The 16,513-nt window shown below is 37.0% G+C and overlaps 1 protein-coding gene across 5 annotated transcripts in view; it reads right to left on the reverse strand.

Annotated features, from left to right (window-relative positions):
• The window catches only part of TBC1D5 (TBC1 domain family member 5), a 321,851-nt gene that overhangs the window by 12,310 nt on the left and 293,028 nt on the right, over positions 1–16,513 (reverse strand). For all 5 annotated transcript variants that reach the window (XM_066991876.1, XM_066991877.1, XM_066991874.1 and 2 more), the window contains one exon: positions 13,596–13,695. In XM_066991876.1, the coding sequence (XP_066847977.1) occupies positions 13,596–13,695 (100 nt within the window). The remainder of the gene's footprint in view (positions 1–13,595; positions 13,696–16,513) is intronic.

Here is a 16,513-nt window from a genome sequence, read left to right on the forward strand (position 1 = left end):
TAAAAGTAGAAATGTGGATTTAAGAACCACATATAAATAAGTCTGAAATTGTGTGTGGGCCAGAAATCAGTTGTGGGCATAAATGACAAATGGAAAGGGCAAAGAGGGGAAAGGATCCAAGCCTTAACACTAAATGCACTTGTAGAGAAGCTACCTGAGAAGCAGAAGGAGTAAAAGAGGATAGAACAACAAAAGGCAATAGAGGATGGGTTCACAAAGGTTGGTGTGATCAAGGTCAAGAGCAACAGTGGGGTTAGGAAGATTCAGCTTTGCGTTAGCAGCCCATCTGAATAAGGAGATCCATGTTTACATTATTTAGCACTTATTATTTATCATACAACAGCAGCAGACTTCTGCAGCAATGAAGTCAAACAATACAACTGAACAAAGTCTAGTATAAATCTCACATCAGAAAGACTGTGTTATGAAGGCTAGAAATAATGTGAAATTAGATCTTTCTGCAAATATGCAGCAACAAGATTTGAGAGAAAGCATAATAAATTAAACATTTTACTTGTCTTTTTTTTACATTTCACATCTAAATTGTCTAGTCTCTCAATTTGATAAAAAAAAGATATAGATGCTTACTTATATAATTATGCTTTAGATAGTGATTTCCACTGTTTAACAAGAAATGCATGATTTTCTACTTTTAAAAAGGTCCCAAACTTTAAAAATCAGAAGTCCAAAGTCCAAGTCTTCAGGCAGGAAAACAATATAAATCATGATCTGAATCGTTGAATTTAATTCTTTTCCATTTCTCAGCATTAGAAAGAAAAACATTTCTATAGTATTTTATCCCTCATATAAATTAAAAATATGTATTAAAACCTAAGGTATGCACAATAACTAAGCAGATGGACCAAGAAAATAATTCAAAACAAACCTCAAACCTGCTGAAGACCAAATGTGGGAAATCTAAAAGGAATAGGAAAATAAGAGAGAGAACAAAAGCTGACCTTCCACATGATGTAGAAATAAACTATTATTATTTCTGTTCTTTACAGATGTTCTTTAAGGCAGAATTTCAAAAGAATGAAAAAGAATCTATCATTGCTACAAAGAAACACCTGTTACTGTGAAGAAAGGTATTGAGATTTCTAAGAAGTTATGAATAGAGCTACGAAAGTTAGCCATCAGTAAAAATTAATACAAATGCTTGTACCATCATATATTTACTCTAGCAATATTAATACCAGATTTTAATATTGCCTTCAGAGAAGAAAAGAATGAGAAAAAAGGCTGGAAATACAGCAGAATTTTCTAACACTGAACTGTTGAATTTCTAACAATTTTTCCTTGAATTTGCAAGTACAGTATGATGTACATCTTGGATATACCGGGTCTATTTGTTTTAATCAGTTAAAATAATTAAAATTTATTTTGGAAGAACGCCCACTTGGAATTTGTTGTAAGGCACAATTCTGGACTCAAAGAGCACACTTCCACTTAGCTCAGAAAAATGTCCCAAGATGCAAATCACTGTAATCAGCCACTTTTCCCCCCAGTAACAGTTGTGACATAAGGTCGTAAATCGGGAAGTCTTTCTCTAGTACAATGAAAGAATGAAGGTTTCCCTGTGGAATTGGCAATGGAGTTTTCTTCTTCTAAATATGTCCTTGAACTGCACATGGCTTCTAATTTATTACACTCATCCCTTCTGAATGCAGAGTTTATCATCTACCAAACAAGTGCTAAGTATGGAGTCCAAATTGATCAGTGCTTATTCTTTTTCCCTCGCTAGTGAGTAGAGAAGAATTAAAAAAAAAAATCCTTAGAGGAAAGAAGCATAAAGGCAATGTGATTCTGCATGAGTGCCTCCTCAATCACGTCCTCCAGTTGGGACCACTCTTTGCAATCCATTTTGGCCAGAAGCGGAGGTGGGAAGAAGAGGAGGGATGGCAAGCGACTCAGTACCTACCTCCAGAGCTGCCCAACAGTGAAGAGCTGTGCCGAGGGCTCAGCAGTCCTTAGCTGAGGGCCTTTCATCCAGCCCTCTTTCCTGCACTGGGGGGACCTCCCAGAGCTGTCAGTTAGTGAGACAAACTGGGAAACTAAGCTATCCAGTGCAGACAAAAGCTTCCTCTTTTACTCTTCTGTATCTCAAAATACATCTTTATAACTGAAAATACTTTAAAAAACACTAGCACTCTTGAGAGTGCCGGGAAGCATGACGTTTAATATGATATTGCTTAGCTGAAGGATTTAGCAGAGATGTATCACTTAATCTTCCTTCATAGGAAACGTTACTATATTCTGAGAGAAATGTTTTATGTATATAAATTGGCCATATATTAATTTCCCCCCCTTATCTGATGCTGTATATTACTACCTTTAATTTCCAATATTTGTTTCATAAAATAATGAACTTTCTTTTTTTTTTTTTTTTAAATCAGGTATCAATTAGGAACTGAAAACACCTTCCTACCTGTAAAACAAACATTGATGCGATAAATAGAAAACAATTGATTATGTGACTATTAGATTATTGAAAATCAAGTCCAGTTTGATTCTATGCTAGAAATATCTTATTGGCAAACGTTGTTCAAAAGTTAACAAATGTCTTATTTTCACAAAATGAACTGTCATACCCTAATTGTACTCTAGACTAAAATTCAAAAATACCAGAGACATAAAACCAGTTGTTCTCCTCAGAAGTCCGCAATGTTATGTGCTAAAATGGCTGCCCTTGAACAAGACCCATAACCTAAGGCATGTTTTTTATGTAATGGATGAGAACTGATTTTGGATGCTTATTTATTTAAGTTTGATAAATACCAGACCAGTTAATAACTGTTTCCTTAGGAAGACTGTGATCAGCTGCCCTGTTGTACTTTAAAGCCAGCTGTAACTAGGGAAATAATATGCACTATTGCATTTTTGTCCTTCTCCACTAGACACAGGAAAACAATGCATTAAGAAGTGATTTGGGTAGCAACAGGCTAGCTAAAACAACTGTAGAATTAAGATGAAATACTTTCCATTGCCTGCCCTTTTCCCAAACTGTAACTAATTTCACATGCAAAACTCACTGTAAAAGTACTATCAAAAAAGCAAGATTTCTATTTCCTCTCCCTAATTTAACTTCTAAAATTTAGACTGAAGGCATGCTATCATTTGCTGTACAAAGATGAAAGAGGAAGATAATCCACAGCAGCTCCTAGCAGTAAAATTAGAGAAGGCTTATGCTCTTTGATGACTGAACTGCTACATATTGCATGATGGTGAGCAGAGCCACTGCTGAGTTCCCCAGCCAGGGAAAGGGGCTGTTCAAAAACTGTTTTACAGACCAAATTTCCTCCCTGAATGTGGAAAAGCTGGTATGTTTGGCCTAGTTATTTTAGATGCTTCTTAAGTAAACTAATATTCACTGAAAAAAATTGCATGAATTCAATACAGATTCCGCAAGAAACCCACCCAAAGCAGTGTTAAATGAAGACAGGTAGTGGCACCAGTGGGAAAACTAGTCTGCTGTACCTAAGGTCCTCTCAGGCATCCCTCCCTTCATGGTTTTACATGTGGAAGACTAACGTGCACCTCTTCACTCCCACCAGGGAGGAAGGAGATATGCAGAACTACAGCCTTGCAGGCGTATGGCATGGACTTAACTTTCACAGACACAAAATTAGGTGTATGTGGAGAAAACTGAACCTGGTAATAACCTTAACACCCTTGCTCTCTGAGGTTCTTCACTTTCTCATGTACTGCTGCTTTTTCGCAGTGCATCTCTCTCCTAACGATTTCTATTTTAACCCAGTCTCTATGTGGCCTTTCCAGGAAGGTGCCTCTTGCTGAGAGGGACTAACCACAAATAGTTGCAAGCTTCATTGGGAATGAAATACTAGTTTTCTGATCAATGATTTGTGAACTATCAAGAGTGCCAAAATCATGTTAAATCTATGTTTTTCACCCTAGCTTTCCATTATGGAGAACCTGGTTCAAACAAAGTCAGAAGGCAAAAGGACATTTTAACTGCCAAGGTCATCAGTAGAAAAGGAAGAGATAAGTGTGTTACCTCAGCTCTGTATTATTCCAAAGAGGAAACAAAAAAACCCCAAAGTTCAAGCAGATGTCAAGGCATACAGACAACTCCTCTGTTTCATGCCACATATTCCAGTCCTTTTGTATGATTGTTTTTATGAAATCAGGGTTAATATTTAATGTGTGGTAATGCTTGCAAAATCAGAGAAATATGTGGTAAAAAATCACCAACCATCAACTCATAGAAATGCACAGAATTTCAGACGTACAGGGAATGAGACTGGAGGGGTCATGAGGTAATTTTGCCCATCTTTTGTTCAAAGGCAAGATCAACTCTAACTATGAACTCCAATTTACGTATTAAGAGCAAATAATGCTTAACATATACATTACATCTGTGTCAGTGCTGTGGTGTACAAAGACAAGAGTGTATACCCAGACATCCTGCGCTTCCAAAAAGAATACATAAAAAGCATGGACACCATGACTCCCATGGCAGGTGAGAGAGCATCCTCTGGCTATACAGAGCTCTTTTTTTATTTTTTTTTAGAATCTATGGCCCTGTTGGTGGTAAAATACTGTACTGCCCCATACTGCTTACATGAATGTACAGTCCTGATCATTGCTGAGACAAATGACATCTGCACATTTCATGTGCATCCCTCTTTACCCATGACTACAAACACCTACTAGGACCACCAGCCTCTGGGCACTTCCGATCAACACATTTTTCTTAAAGTTCAAAGTGACTTTTTTCCCCTCTCTCCTTCTGTGAATCACTGTCTTCCTGTTGCTGTTTATGCTCACTAGAATTAAAAAAAATCACTGTAGTGTGAAGTGACATGTAAATAAGAATTCGTTCTGCATAAGTGACAAACTTAATAGCTATAAGAAATTGGAACCTATCCTAAGAGAAAACTTTATTATTTCACTTCCTTACAATCTAAATACTTGCTTCATACTGCAGTAGATTGTAGATACTACACTTTAAAATTGCTATGGCTGTGTAAAAGACAGTTATTGTAAATCATGCAGAGGTTTCTAAAACACAAGGTTTCCTCCTTCTTGTATGGCTGAATTCATTAAAACTGTTTCTGATTTTACAAGCATAATGGTTTACTCAAATACCATTGTGTTAAATGCCACATAAAAACCTGAACAGATTGAAAGTTTTGACAGCAAACATCCATAAATGCCCCAGATTTCATTTAAATATTCTTAAGGCCCTTTTTTATGATGCATGTCATATATCGAATAAATGAATAAGTTAACCTGGAAGAAAACCTAAAACATCTAAACTAAAGACTATTCTTTATTAGGAAGGAATACTCAGTTGGAAACAAGTGCTTTCAATTTTCAAGTAGCATACATAGAGAAACTATGCATCCTCACTACAGGTATAGGACTTTTCTATTCTTTTTATGGACTGGGGTTGATAAAGCATAGATACTAACTTGAAGTGCCATCTCCAGGAGGCTGGAGAGAAAGAATAGGGTGATTTATAAACTTCATTGTATTATTCAAACTAGTTTGTGTTAATTACTCACATGTATTTTATAACTTTTTGGGGGGCATTTTTTTTGAGACTTTTTGATTTATGAGATCTCACTCTACTATTAACTATAGCCTCTCTGTTCATTGTGAACAGTTGTTTCTAACCTTTTACATCTACGGCATTTCTGTAACAGAAGAAGACATTTGTGTCAAACATGCCATGAGAAGATAGGGCACTACTGCTAAAACCAATGCTATGCTCTTTAAGACTTTTCAGGTATCCATGGAGGGTAGGGTATCCATCTGGGTTTTGGGTAAGATGACTGCAAGTTCTGTTTGTTGTTCTGGAGAGGTCTGATGTCACAAATCACTGAATTCTACAATATGTCCATTCAGCAGTGTCACAAGTTGTACGCGAAACTGTTGTGCCTAGTAGAAGAGATTCCAATTTACACTAGCTTTCACTTAAAAAAGAAAGATATTGCAAGCCTTGAGTCATATTTGTATCACTTACTCAGAAGTCCTTGGGAATAGATTATTGACAATAGTACTGGATTTGATCCCAGATTATGACTGAAAAGAAAGTCAATCCCAGCTGTGAAGTGTAGTTACATTCCCATTAATAAAAACAATTATAAACACATGTTAAAGGAAAGTAATTTTCCTGTTTCCTTTTTTTTTTTTCTCTGTGATTTTGAATCTGTTGCGCAGATTTGATAGATTTGCTGAATTTCTGTTTGCTCCCACTGAAAAGTTTTGAGTCATGCTGTTGCTCTGTTCTGAAGATGGGAACTTTTCCACGTCACCTGGTCCACCTACCTACTGCAGTCCTCTTCAGTGAGAAAAGTTGGCTTCTAGCATCATTCAAATAGCTCTATGCCCTTCTTCGAAAGAATGGCATGTGTTCTGAACATGATGGGCAACAATGGAAGGCTAAACAAAGGGTGAAGAGTGAAAGAAACGTATCATATATGATAAGCTAGATAACTGCTAGATAACATCATAAGACAATCCAATGCCTGAGAGAAGCTGGGAAAGAAAGGGTGGATTGTCAGTGGTTGTCAGTAGGAGGGAGATGCTCACTGCAAGAAGTGAAGGAAGAGGATCAATGGAATTAAACACTGTGACAAGAATTTGCTGAAACTTGCAAGGAAAGGTGTTAATTTAGGTAATGATGGGGTGTGTAAGCCTCATTATTTAAATCTCTTTTTCATCAAGACTGCCGGGATGAAAGGGTTTGTAGGTGCCTATCACAGTCGGGACTTTCAGGATTAGCACAGTTGTAGAAAGAAAGCAGCTCTCTACTGGTTAACTGTGTGTTTTTGACCTTAAGAGTTACCTTTAAGAGACAAAAAGGTGGTTAAAATTCACGGGGCACAAATTACACTTTCATTCGTCCTAAACACATATATATTTATAAATAGAGTGTGACCAGAAGTGAGAATCTGAATCCAAAGCTATATAACAAATATTTGTTTCACAGTAACCACTCCCATATTGTTTAATAAATCTGTTAATGTTCTGTATTTGTACATGATTTTTATAGGTTATTTTACATCTTTAATCTTAACCAAAGCAGCAACCCCCTTAGACTCAAAGGACTCTGTTTGATGTGGCCTTTTTTACTTACAGCATTTCTAATCACACAGAATTTGTGAACTATGGATTGTTTTATTTACGTCCCAAGCATGAGGGAACTCATTTAATGTACTTACTACCTAAAAAAAAAAAAAAAAAAAAGCATTTCATTTCAACCCAGGGCAGCAGAATAATTTCATTTTATACTTACAAAAACTTCATAACCTTTCCCTTTTTCACATGATACATAAACCAAGAATTCAGTACTATAGTGCAGACCTTTTACAAGCAGTGCACCCAGATCTATATTGACTAATATATCAGCCTCTAAATAATGAGCAATTAAATAAACTCTCTCCTCCTCTTCCCTCTCCCACTGCAAGTGATCTTTATAATGAAATGCATCCCTGTAACAACTCCATTGACTGTTAAAAGAGGGATGGATGAAGCCAATCTAATTAAGGTTTTAAAGGTGCTATTTCACACAGTGACTTAAATTATGCACCAACTATATCCTGTAAGTTTCTGTTCCTGTATTTTTATATTTTTTGTTCTGTGCTCATTGTTTGCAATAATTACAGTGAAAAGGTGGCTTTGAACTATGTTTAATGAATCTTCTGAATAATGTTTATCTGGAACATGTCAGGCAGTATAAGTGTAAGTGAGTCTAACAATTGCCAGAATTTCCTGATGCCTCTGGCAGGGATATATCCTAGAGATGCTCTCTGTGAATAGTAAGCCACTTAGTTAGGTAAAAGACTATATTTCTTGTTGTTATTTTTTAAATATTTTTTATTTTATTTTTTTACTGTGATGCTGTAACTTCTGGGCATTTTGTAAAAAAGTACAGTTATGTAGTCTACATATGAAAGCCTAGAGCTAGCATGTCATTTCAGTGGCACTTAAAAGAAGAAGGATGAAAACTTCACCTTTCGACCTCCCTTCTATAATCCATACTGGAGGACCAGAGACGTACTGTAATACTGGTGAAGGACATAGCAACATATTACAGATAGCAGAAACATTAGAAAATGCACCGTAAGGACAACTCAACCAGCCTGGTACAGATAGCTCAGAGAAGGATTTATTTGCTTTGGCTCAGCTAAGCCAGCATGCTCAAGCGTAAACCTACTAAGTGCAGGTCAGAGCTGAGAGGTTTTAGTGATGTTGCCTCCAAGACAAGACGTGATTTAAAAACCTGGATACTGAGCAATGTTTTTCAGAGACCCACATGAATGTCTGTCTAGCAGCTGGTTCAAGTTAAGTTGTGCCAGAATGAAGATGAAACTAATAAAACCAGGCAGACATATGTTTATTCTGTATAACTGGGTACCTTTGCACGTATTTCTAGGGTGTTGTGCTGAACTACGTGAGCTAGCTCTTTGCAGAGCTGATATGAGTCCACAGGGCTTATTAGCTCAGGCTCTATGCTGTGAGAGAGCAGCTAAATTGCTCCTGGACCTCAGCTAGCTGTGGAAGCAACCCGCCTACATTTACATAGCGCTGCCCTTAAGCAAAGCAAGTGTGGAATGTCCTTAGTTTCTGTACTTTCATAACCTGATGAATTGCCCATCAAAAAAGAATAGTTTCTATATAAAGATCCACATATCCGAGTTAACATGGAACCAATGTTCCTTTAAATTGCCTCTCATGAAAAGAACTTCCTGTACTACGCGTGTTGATTATTTGGTAAACTTTTAAATACTTGGAGATCTGAAACTATATCTCTGCTGGAAACTAATGTCAGGTCCTTCAGTCTTAAGAACTGTGATGATGGATTGTTTCCTGTCCCTTATAAACAGATGACATTTAAAAATTCATCAGTTTTCTTTCTGCAACAAACCTGGCAAGCTCATAAACACCCTTCACAACCTCTCCTATTAGTGCTTGCCTATGGAGGATTGATACTTCTCCAGAGCTTTAATTCATTTTTTGTTAAGACACTGTGCTTTAATCCTGGGCTGGTACTGACAGGCTCCAGACTCTAAAGATTCTAGAAAAGCAGATCTCAGATGGCAGTATTATTAACTGCTGTCATTTGAACTGCCATTTAACGATACTGTGTTGTCTTAAGTCTGGGACATAATGAACCTTTGCTGTTTGAGACCCTCTGGACTCGCTCCATGCCGAACTAAGACCTCAAAATCAGTCCCAAGTCGAATGTGAAGGATAAGAGAGGAGCCTTCCAGCAGATATTGTGGTGCCTTTTGAGTGATATTTGAGTGTGTATCTCTTAGACAAATTATTCATGATCTGCTCTATCAGACAAAGGTCACATTTACCAGGAAAAATATTCTTCTGAATGCACTTGCTACTTTGATGATTTTCTTTCCACATAGTCAAGAGAAAAGAGGAAAGCAATCAAAATTATTCATAAAATAAGTAACATTATGACAGGTTACAATATTGCAATATTTAACCAGTATATTACAGCTTTCTGAATCATTGAGCCTTGAAGTGTTTATGTGCACTAGCAGAAAAATGCCTCAAAGAAAGAAAAATGTTGAAGAACATTACCTCATTACTAAAGGTACACGCAACAATATTATTTCCTGAAAAGGGCCAGTGTATGTGAAAAAGAAACATCAGGAAAATATACCGGTGATAATGCTGGAATAGTAATAGCTATGGCAAATATACTTTTTCACTATCAGCTGAGTACTATTCTGCATTTATATTAAGACCAAAGCCACAGGATAGTCTTACAAGATTGGATGTGTCTTCATTTCATTAATCGAACAATTGAACACAAGGAATTTTTTTTATTTTTTTGGAAAGTCTAGGACAAGCTGGTGGAGAAGGGCTGTAACAGAAGCAAAATCTGCCTCCTGGCTGCCAGTTTTATATACACAAATTTCAACAATTGTCTTGGAGGCATTAAAAGGCATTCCACCTTAGCCATGCTTCAGTGGTGAAGGGAGAGGGGGAAGAAAATTAAAGCTCTTTCTGATGCTCAGCCCTAAGAAAGAGACAAGTATCACAGAATGACTTTCCTCTGTTTTCCTGATCAAAAGACTGCTTCTAATTTCTACACACAGCACTAAGTAGTAATATTTCGGAACCATCATTCATTTCCATGGTAACATCCCTTGATATTACAAGCAGTTAATTATGCCATTGCTGTGTGGTACACTGTATGTGTTATTTACGGAAATAGATAAACATTTAATGAAAGCATTTTTGAATATATGAACAAAATAAAAAATGCTGTTCTATCCCTGTGGTCTTTCCTCATGCACTATGCAAAGAAAATACAATATTAGCAGTAATTTGCTGAAACCTATAGAAATACAATGTTCTTGGTAAAGAAACGTGGTAACTTTCTATGGCAAAGGAGAATTCTGACTGAGATTTTAATTAAATAATATTATTTTCTAAAAAGATATCATATAAAGATACACTTGGTATAACTGGATTTGATATAAATAGACTATAAATTACTAGGGATTCAAAACAGAACAAATGACTTCATGGTTATCTTGATTATATCAGAGCTATAATGCAACATATCTGTCATGAAGTAACTGTCCTTGACTGTCATCAAGATCCCTCTTGTAAGTGAAAGAACATCCTATTGTTTGATATTCTAATTTATAGTGCAAATTGAATAGTTTTGTAGTGAATGGTCACTGGATATGCAATTTCATAAGCTAGAATTAATATTGTTTTGTTAAAAAGTGACCTGCAAATGTAGTGCAGTCAATACAGGAAAAAGAGTATAAATTGAGTAATGAAGTTTGCACAAACTGTTTTAAACAGCCATCTAAAAATGTTTTCAATAAGAACTTTATCGAATTTAAAAAGTAAAACTTAGACTGAAAACTAATAATTCTTAAAAATATTATCTAATTCTTTGTTTAAGGAATTGGTTTTGTAGAGCTCCTCAAGTTTTACATGTATTTTTATAAATAATTCAGGCAACTATTAAATGTATATGTTTTCTTATAGTGCTGGCAGAAAACATAGTATGTTGCAGAATAACCTGAATTATTCATCTAAAAAGTCAAATAACAACAAATGAATTTTAACATAATCAAACACAAGGAACACATATGGAAATAAACGTTTCCTAACTATGCCAACAGGATAAAATAGTGTGCTTAGAAAGCTGTGATTCACAAAATTTTAAAGGTCATAGTGGATTATCACCTCAACCTACCACTGTATCGAAGTGCACTAATGTGATGTTGCACTAAATATGTTTAAAAAGAAGAATAGTATGTAAAAGTACACAGATGACCTTCCCTTTGTTAAATGACCACTTTGCTGAGCCTACTGCTAGCACAGCTTATTGTGATCTGATTAATACACTACAAAAAGCATGTGAAAACCCTGAAAAGTTCAAAGGAAGACCACAAAAATGATCTGGTGTAAAAAGCAACCCAAAGTAAAGATACTGTTGAGAGATTGCTTGACCACTTTATATAGCTAAGATACATGAGGGTTTTCAATCTTGTTACCGAGGAAGTTACAAGAGCCAAAAGCTGGGTCATGAAATCAGAAAAACTCAGCCTTACAGGAAGAAATAACATCCTTAAGTGTCCTGAAGATTACAAGAGGAGCAATATAACTCGTTATTATCTGCTCTGTGGTCTCTGAAATGAAGTCATTTTCATGGGTAAGAGATACCTGGGGGAGTACCGGACTAGTTGCAATATTGGCCCTTCCTAACCTTTCCTCTGACCCAGAAATGACCAGATATTTTCAGAGTTTTATTTTGCTGCCATTCCCTCAAGCCCTGAGAAGTGATGGATACAGGAGATAATCCTCAGCGGGTGCTCTCTGGTGCTATAGAGAATCCATTTTCTTGGGCAGTCTGCTGGCACATACTGCTCAGATCACCAGGATGAATGTGACTGACAGATTTCAGGTCATACGGGCTAATATCACGGTGGTTTTATTTCTGCCTTCCCATGGGTTATCTGCTAGCTAATCTGGGGACACCTAACCTCTTCAGTTTGCTACAAAAGCAGGAACTGGGAACGTTGGTGGCATCTCAGCACCACAACATTACTCTCATCCTAAATCCAAATCACACACCATACCAGCTACTAGGAGGAAAGCTAACTCTGTCCTAGCTGAAACCAGGACACATGCATAGCTGTTAATCTCTACAGGATTTAAATGCATTAGTCTAACCCAAGTTTACAAAGTTAAGAGCCCACGGTATTGACAAGATGTGCAGGAATACTGTGGAGAAGATCAGGGAGTCAGCTAGGAGAAACTAGGCCGGAGGGCTCTGGAAGCAGCGCTGGTACACCCAGTGCACACCCACAGCCAGAGGTGTGCAGGGGGCAGTTTGCCCTGTCTGCGGGTAGGAAGCAGCTCCATGCTGCTTGTGGGAGACTATTGGCCCCGAAAGTAGGCCAAGAAAGAAACTTCAGCTTTTTTTCTTGATACACTGTTCTTTCCCTCATCCTTTCAGTCGCAAATAACGCCTTGAGCTTGCCTCCAGTCTCATCATTGCCCAGATGCCCTCACAGAAGCAACCCACTGCACCAGAATAAAGCTGTTGGGCTTAGAAGTTTACCCTTGGCTTTTGAAGGCTGTGATTCCAAACTTTCAAATAACACAGTATTTATAGCTTTTCCTTGGATCTTAACAGTGGCTACTAAAATTATACGGACACTCACATAAAAGAAAATGAAAATACAAGTACAACGTGGCTTTCACATCTGATATTTTTGATCTGGTAAATTTAGGTGTCACATATTTAGTTCTACCCACTGAAACACTCAACTTTAAATTATTTTGCTTGGACTGTGATGTTGCAGGCTATAAACAAATCTTAAAATTATTGCAGTTGTGCCCTGATTTCTTAACAACAGTCCTTTCTGCACATAACTAAATATAGTAACTTTTGGACTTCGGTGCAACAGTTTAAAATTGCTGCTTTTATCAAAGCCTAGCTAAGTATATTTATACCTGAATCGACTGAAGCTTTTTGTTTACTTTCTCTGATTTGTCTTGGCAACATATAAATCAAATTATAGATTAGAGTCTTTGTTGATTATTTTCCTAATATAACTCCTACCTTAATATATTTCTGCTGGTCTAAGCAAAATACTACAAAGTAGTCTGCCTACAGTAGCACATTTTTACATAAAGAAGGTGATCGGCATAGACCGTGCAGGTGTTAGATTTAATGAAAGTATATGATTTTTATACAGCTATCACTACATGCACCAAGTATCGTTCTGGGACTATTGAACTGCAAATGGGCTTACAAAATGAGCTGTGAGTTCTAGCAAGCCTCTTACAAGAAAATAAATCTTAAGAACAAAGACCATCTGTGCTAAAATGCTTGTAATTTTTTCTTAGCATCATCAGTGGCTAACACACTCTCAAGTTTAAAGGTATGACAGTATGAAGGTACAGTGGTTGGCAGAATCTGATAGAACAACTGGGTACATTAATTCAATTTTCGTTGTGACTTTTAAAATAATATGCACTGTACTACATTAATACTATTTTAGTTGTAATACAAACATCAGAAGAGCATTCGCAAAGATTAGCAGGCTAATAAAGGATACTGCACTTACCAAGGTGTGTGTTCATCATCTTCGCACAATATTTGCACATGGCTTCCAAGTCATTTAGCTGTCCTTGTAGAAATGAAATTTGGGCCTCCAATTCCTCCTCCTACAATTAAAACATTATTAGCATTTTTAAATAAACAAACACCTTTTTATGATATACAGTAAAATTGGTAAGCTAACCCTTGACATGTTTAGATGTCTTCTAATTCTAATTCTTTGTTCTTCAGCAAATTTTGGAAATAAAGAGAATCACCTTCCAGATGTATTTATTAAAAGACTTTTAAATTATTTTGTTATTTCATGGAAATAGGGTTTGGTCTTAAAGTTTCAATTTTTATTAATACTACCCTTTTTTTCATTTAAAGAATCTAAGAAAAAACTGCCTACATTCTCCTACATTATCCATGAAAGGTTAAGAGTTCTTATTTCTTTTCCAGAAACACCGTACAACAGCAATAATTAAAAAAAATTATCAAGGAGAAAAATACACACTTCCGGCAGAGTAATTTTTACAGCAATCCGTTTGACACCTCAGAAAAATTCCTTTTTATTTTAAGGTGTACATTTAATGAGACCTAATGCCACACTCAAGGGTGCACTACTATTATAAATTTTGGCATATTTATTTGTGTCACACATCATGCTCTACTTGTATTAAAAACCTGCACTTCTATGCCAAGGCAATTGCAATAACACAAAACTTCTTATACATTGTTTAGGTGAAAACTACTTGCAGCTCACATACTGTAAAAGTTACTTTGAATTATTGATTTCTTTAATAAAGATACATCAAGTGTAATTTAAAATACAATTTTTAAAAACAGATTCTTGATTTTAAGGCCTAATTTTAAGCCACATGACCTGTATATGCAATGGAAACTACCTCAATGAAGAATTTCTCTTTGAACGCCTTTGCTATCTACACTTGCATCCAGTCTTGACTTAATGACCATACGGCAGAGAAAGTCATCGCTTTTTAAGAAAAAAATCCTTCAAAGCTTAAACACATAGAGTATCAAGCAATTTTGTTTCGTTTTATTTAAGAATGCAATTGAATTCAAAAAGATAAAGGCAAAGCAACGTTTCAGCATGCTGTTTTTCTTAGGACTTTTAGTCTTATCATATCCTTGTTTGAGGGGGATTGCTGAACATAAGTGTGAATTACATTGCAAATGAAAAAATTCCCAAACTGATCAGCCTGAATCAATCTTGATTTAAACATACAAGTGATCTTAATCTTCATCACAAACTGAGACACAGAGGCAAGAAAATGAAACTTAGCACTAATACAGCATATATCCAAAAGCAATTGAAAAAAACAGTAGCATTTTGCAAGATCCAGCAATATCACTTTCTCCTTATGCACTTTTTCCTTGCACCTATAACCTACAGACATTAAGTAATTTTTTTCTTTACTATTTCCCTGTGTTAATAAACCCTCACCTTATTTTACCCACCCTCATACTCTTGTCAATTTAAGCCTCAAAGGGACTGATTTGGTATTGGCAATTTATGGATTCTGAAAGACTAACCTCATTTAAAGCCTGCAGTTCTGTCACAGCCTATACAAGCTCTTCAAGAAATATCCCTGCAGAAGACCTTTTCCTACTACACACAGAAATCTAGCAATTGGAAGAAATAATCTACCACAAATTTTAAATTGCCAGTTCACTACAAATCTAGCTGTAAGATGGGGAAAGGAAACAGTATTTGAGTATTTTTCTATAAATAAACATCAATTTCCTAAAAACATTAGTCAGTAATAGAAAACCATTTTATCTTCTACAACTGAATAAGAAAATTTAATTTCACATAATTTAAATTTCCATGTTTCCCACACTATTTTTTCTTATTCACGGACCACAACAGCAGTAAATTGATTTTTAAATGTTTTTGGACAGCTCTATCCACTTGAGCAGATTACAAAACTAGCCTTTTCAACTGTACAAGAGTACAGAAAGGTACTCCCTTTCCTTTGGCATGGGAGGCTGGTGCTGAGTACCACTCCTTCAGCTCATTTGGAATCTAGCACGGGCTGCAGAAGCGTTCAGCATACCCAGTGCTTACAAAGGAAGGCACTGTGGCCAGGAGCTCACAGAAAGTGCAAGAGGTTTGTTGCCAAGCGGGAAATCTTGCAAAAGGCTGAGTGAACGCACTTTGAGCTTCTTATTTATCTGGCACCCTCAGGAAAGGCACCAAGGAGCGCTGCCAGCAGGACGAACAAATAAGCAAGGCAGTTAACTTGGCATTTGACACACAAGAGACCCAGATGTACTGATTGCATAAGAAGACAACACCCAAACGGTGGTGACGTGCTACAAGACATAACTCCTTTCCTTGCTGGGCCAGTCACCTGCAGTGCTGTGCCAACCTCGGTGCATATGGAGCCCTGAGGGTGACCACCCTGGTGGGAGGTTTGCTCTGCTAGAGTTGCTGCAGCAGGTGTGGAGCAGCTGGTGCGTTTTGTTGCATCGGGGACGACAAAGAGGAGACTGACAAGATCTTTCAAGGTGCAAAAGTTTATGCCACTGACAGGGAAGGTGCAACTGAGGCTTGATGGAATGGGAAAAAGACATGCACTCCTAAGGGAATGGAAACTGGAGGCTTGTGACTTCTGGCAGCAGGGAGGCTGGCCAATGGTGCAGGGCCCAGGCAGCAGAGGGGACGAACAAGCTCCCTCAGAGGAAGAATCCAGATTGGACACCATATCAGAGAGCTACCAAGACAAAGTGATCAGTGGCAGTGAGTGGTTGGTGACTCTCTTTGGGTATGCCAGCCAGATCCCTCGCCTAGGAGGGTTTGTTGCTTGCCTGGAGCCTCAATTTGTGGTGTTGCAGAAAGACTATTTGGGGTAACCTAATGTTCTGATTTCTTTCTGCTTTTTCATGCAGACACCAATTAGGTGGTGATATGAAACCATT

This window comes from Anser cygnoides, chromosome 2, assembly GCF_040182565.1.
Source record: "Anser cygnoides isolate HZ-2024a breed goose chromosome 2, Taihu_goose_T2T_genome, whole genome shotgun sequence".
Classification (NCBI taxonomy): domain Eukaryota; kingdom Metazoa; phylum Chordata; class Aves; order Anseriformes; family Anatidae; genus Anser; species Anser cygnoides.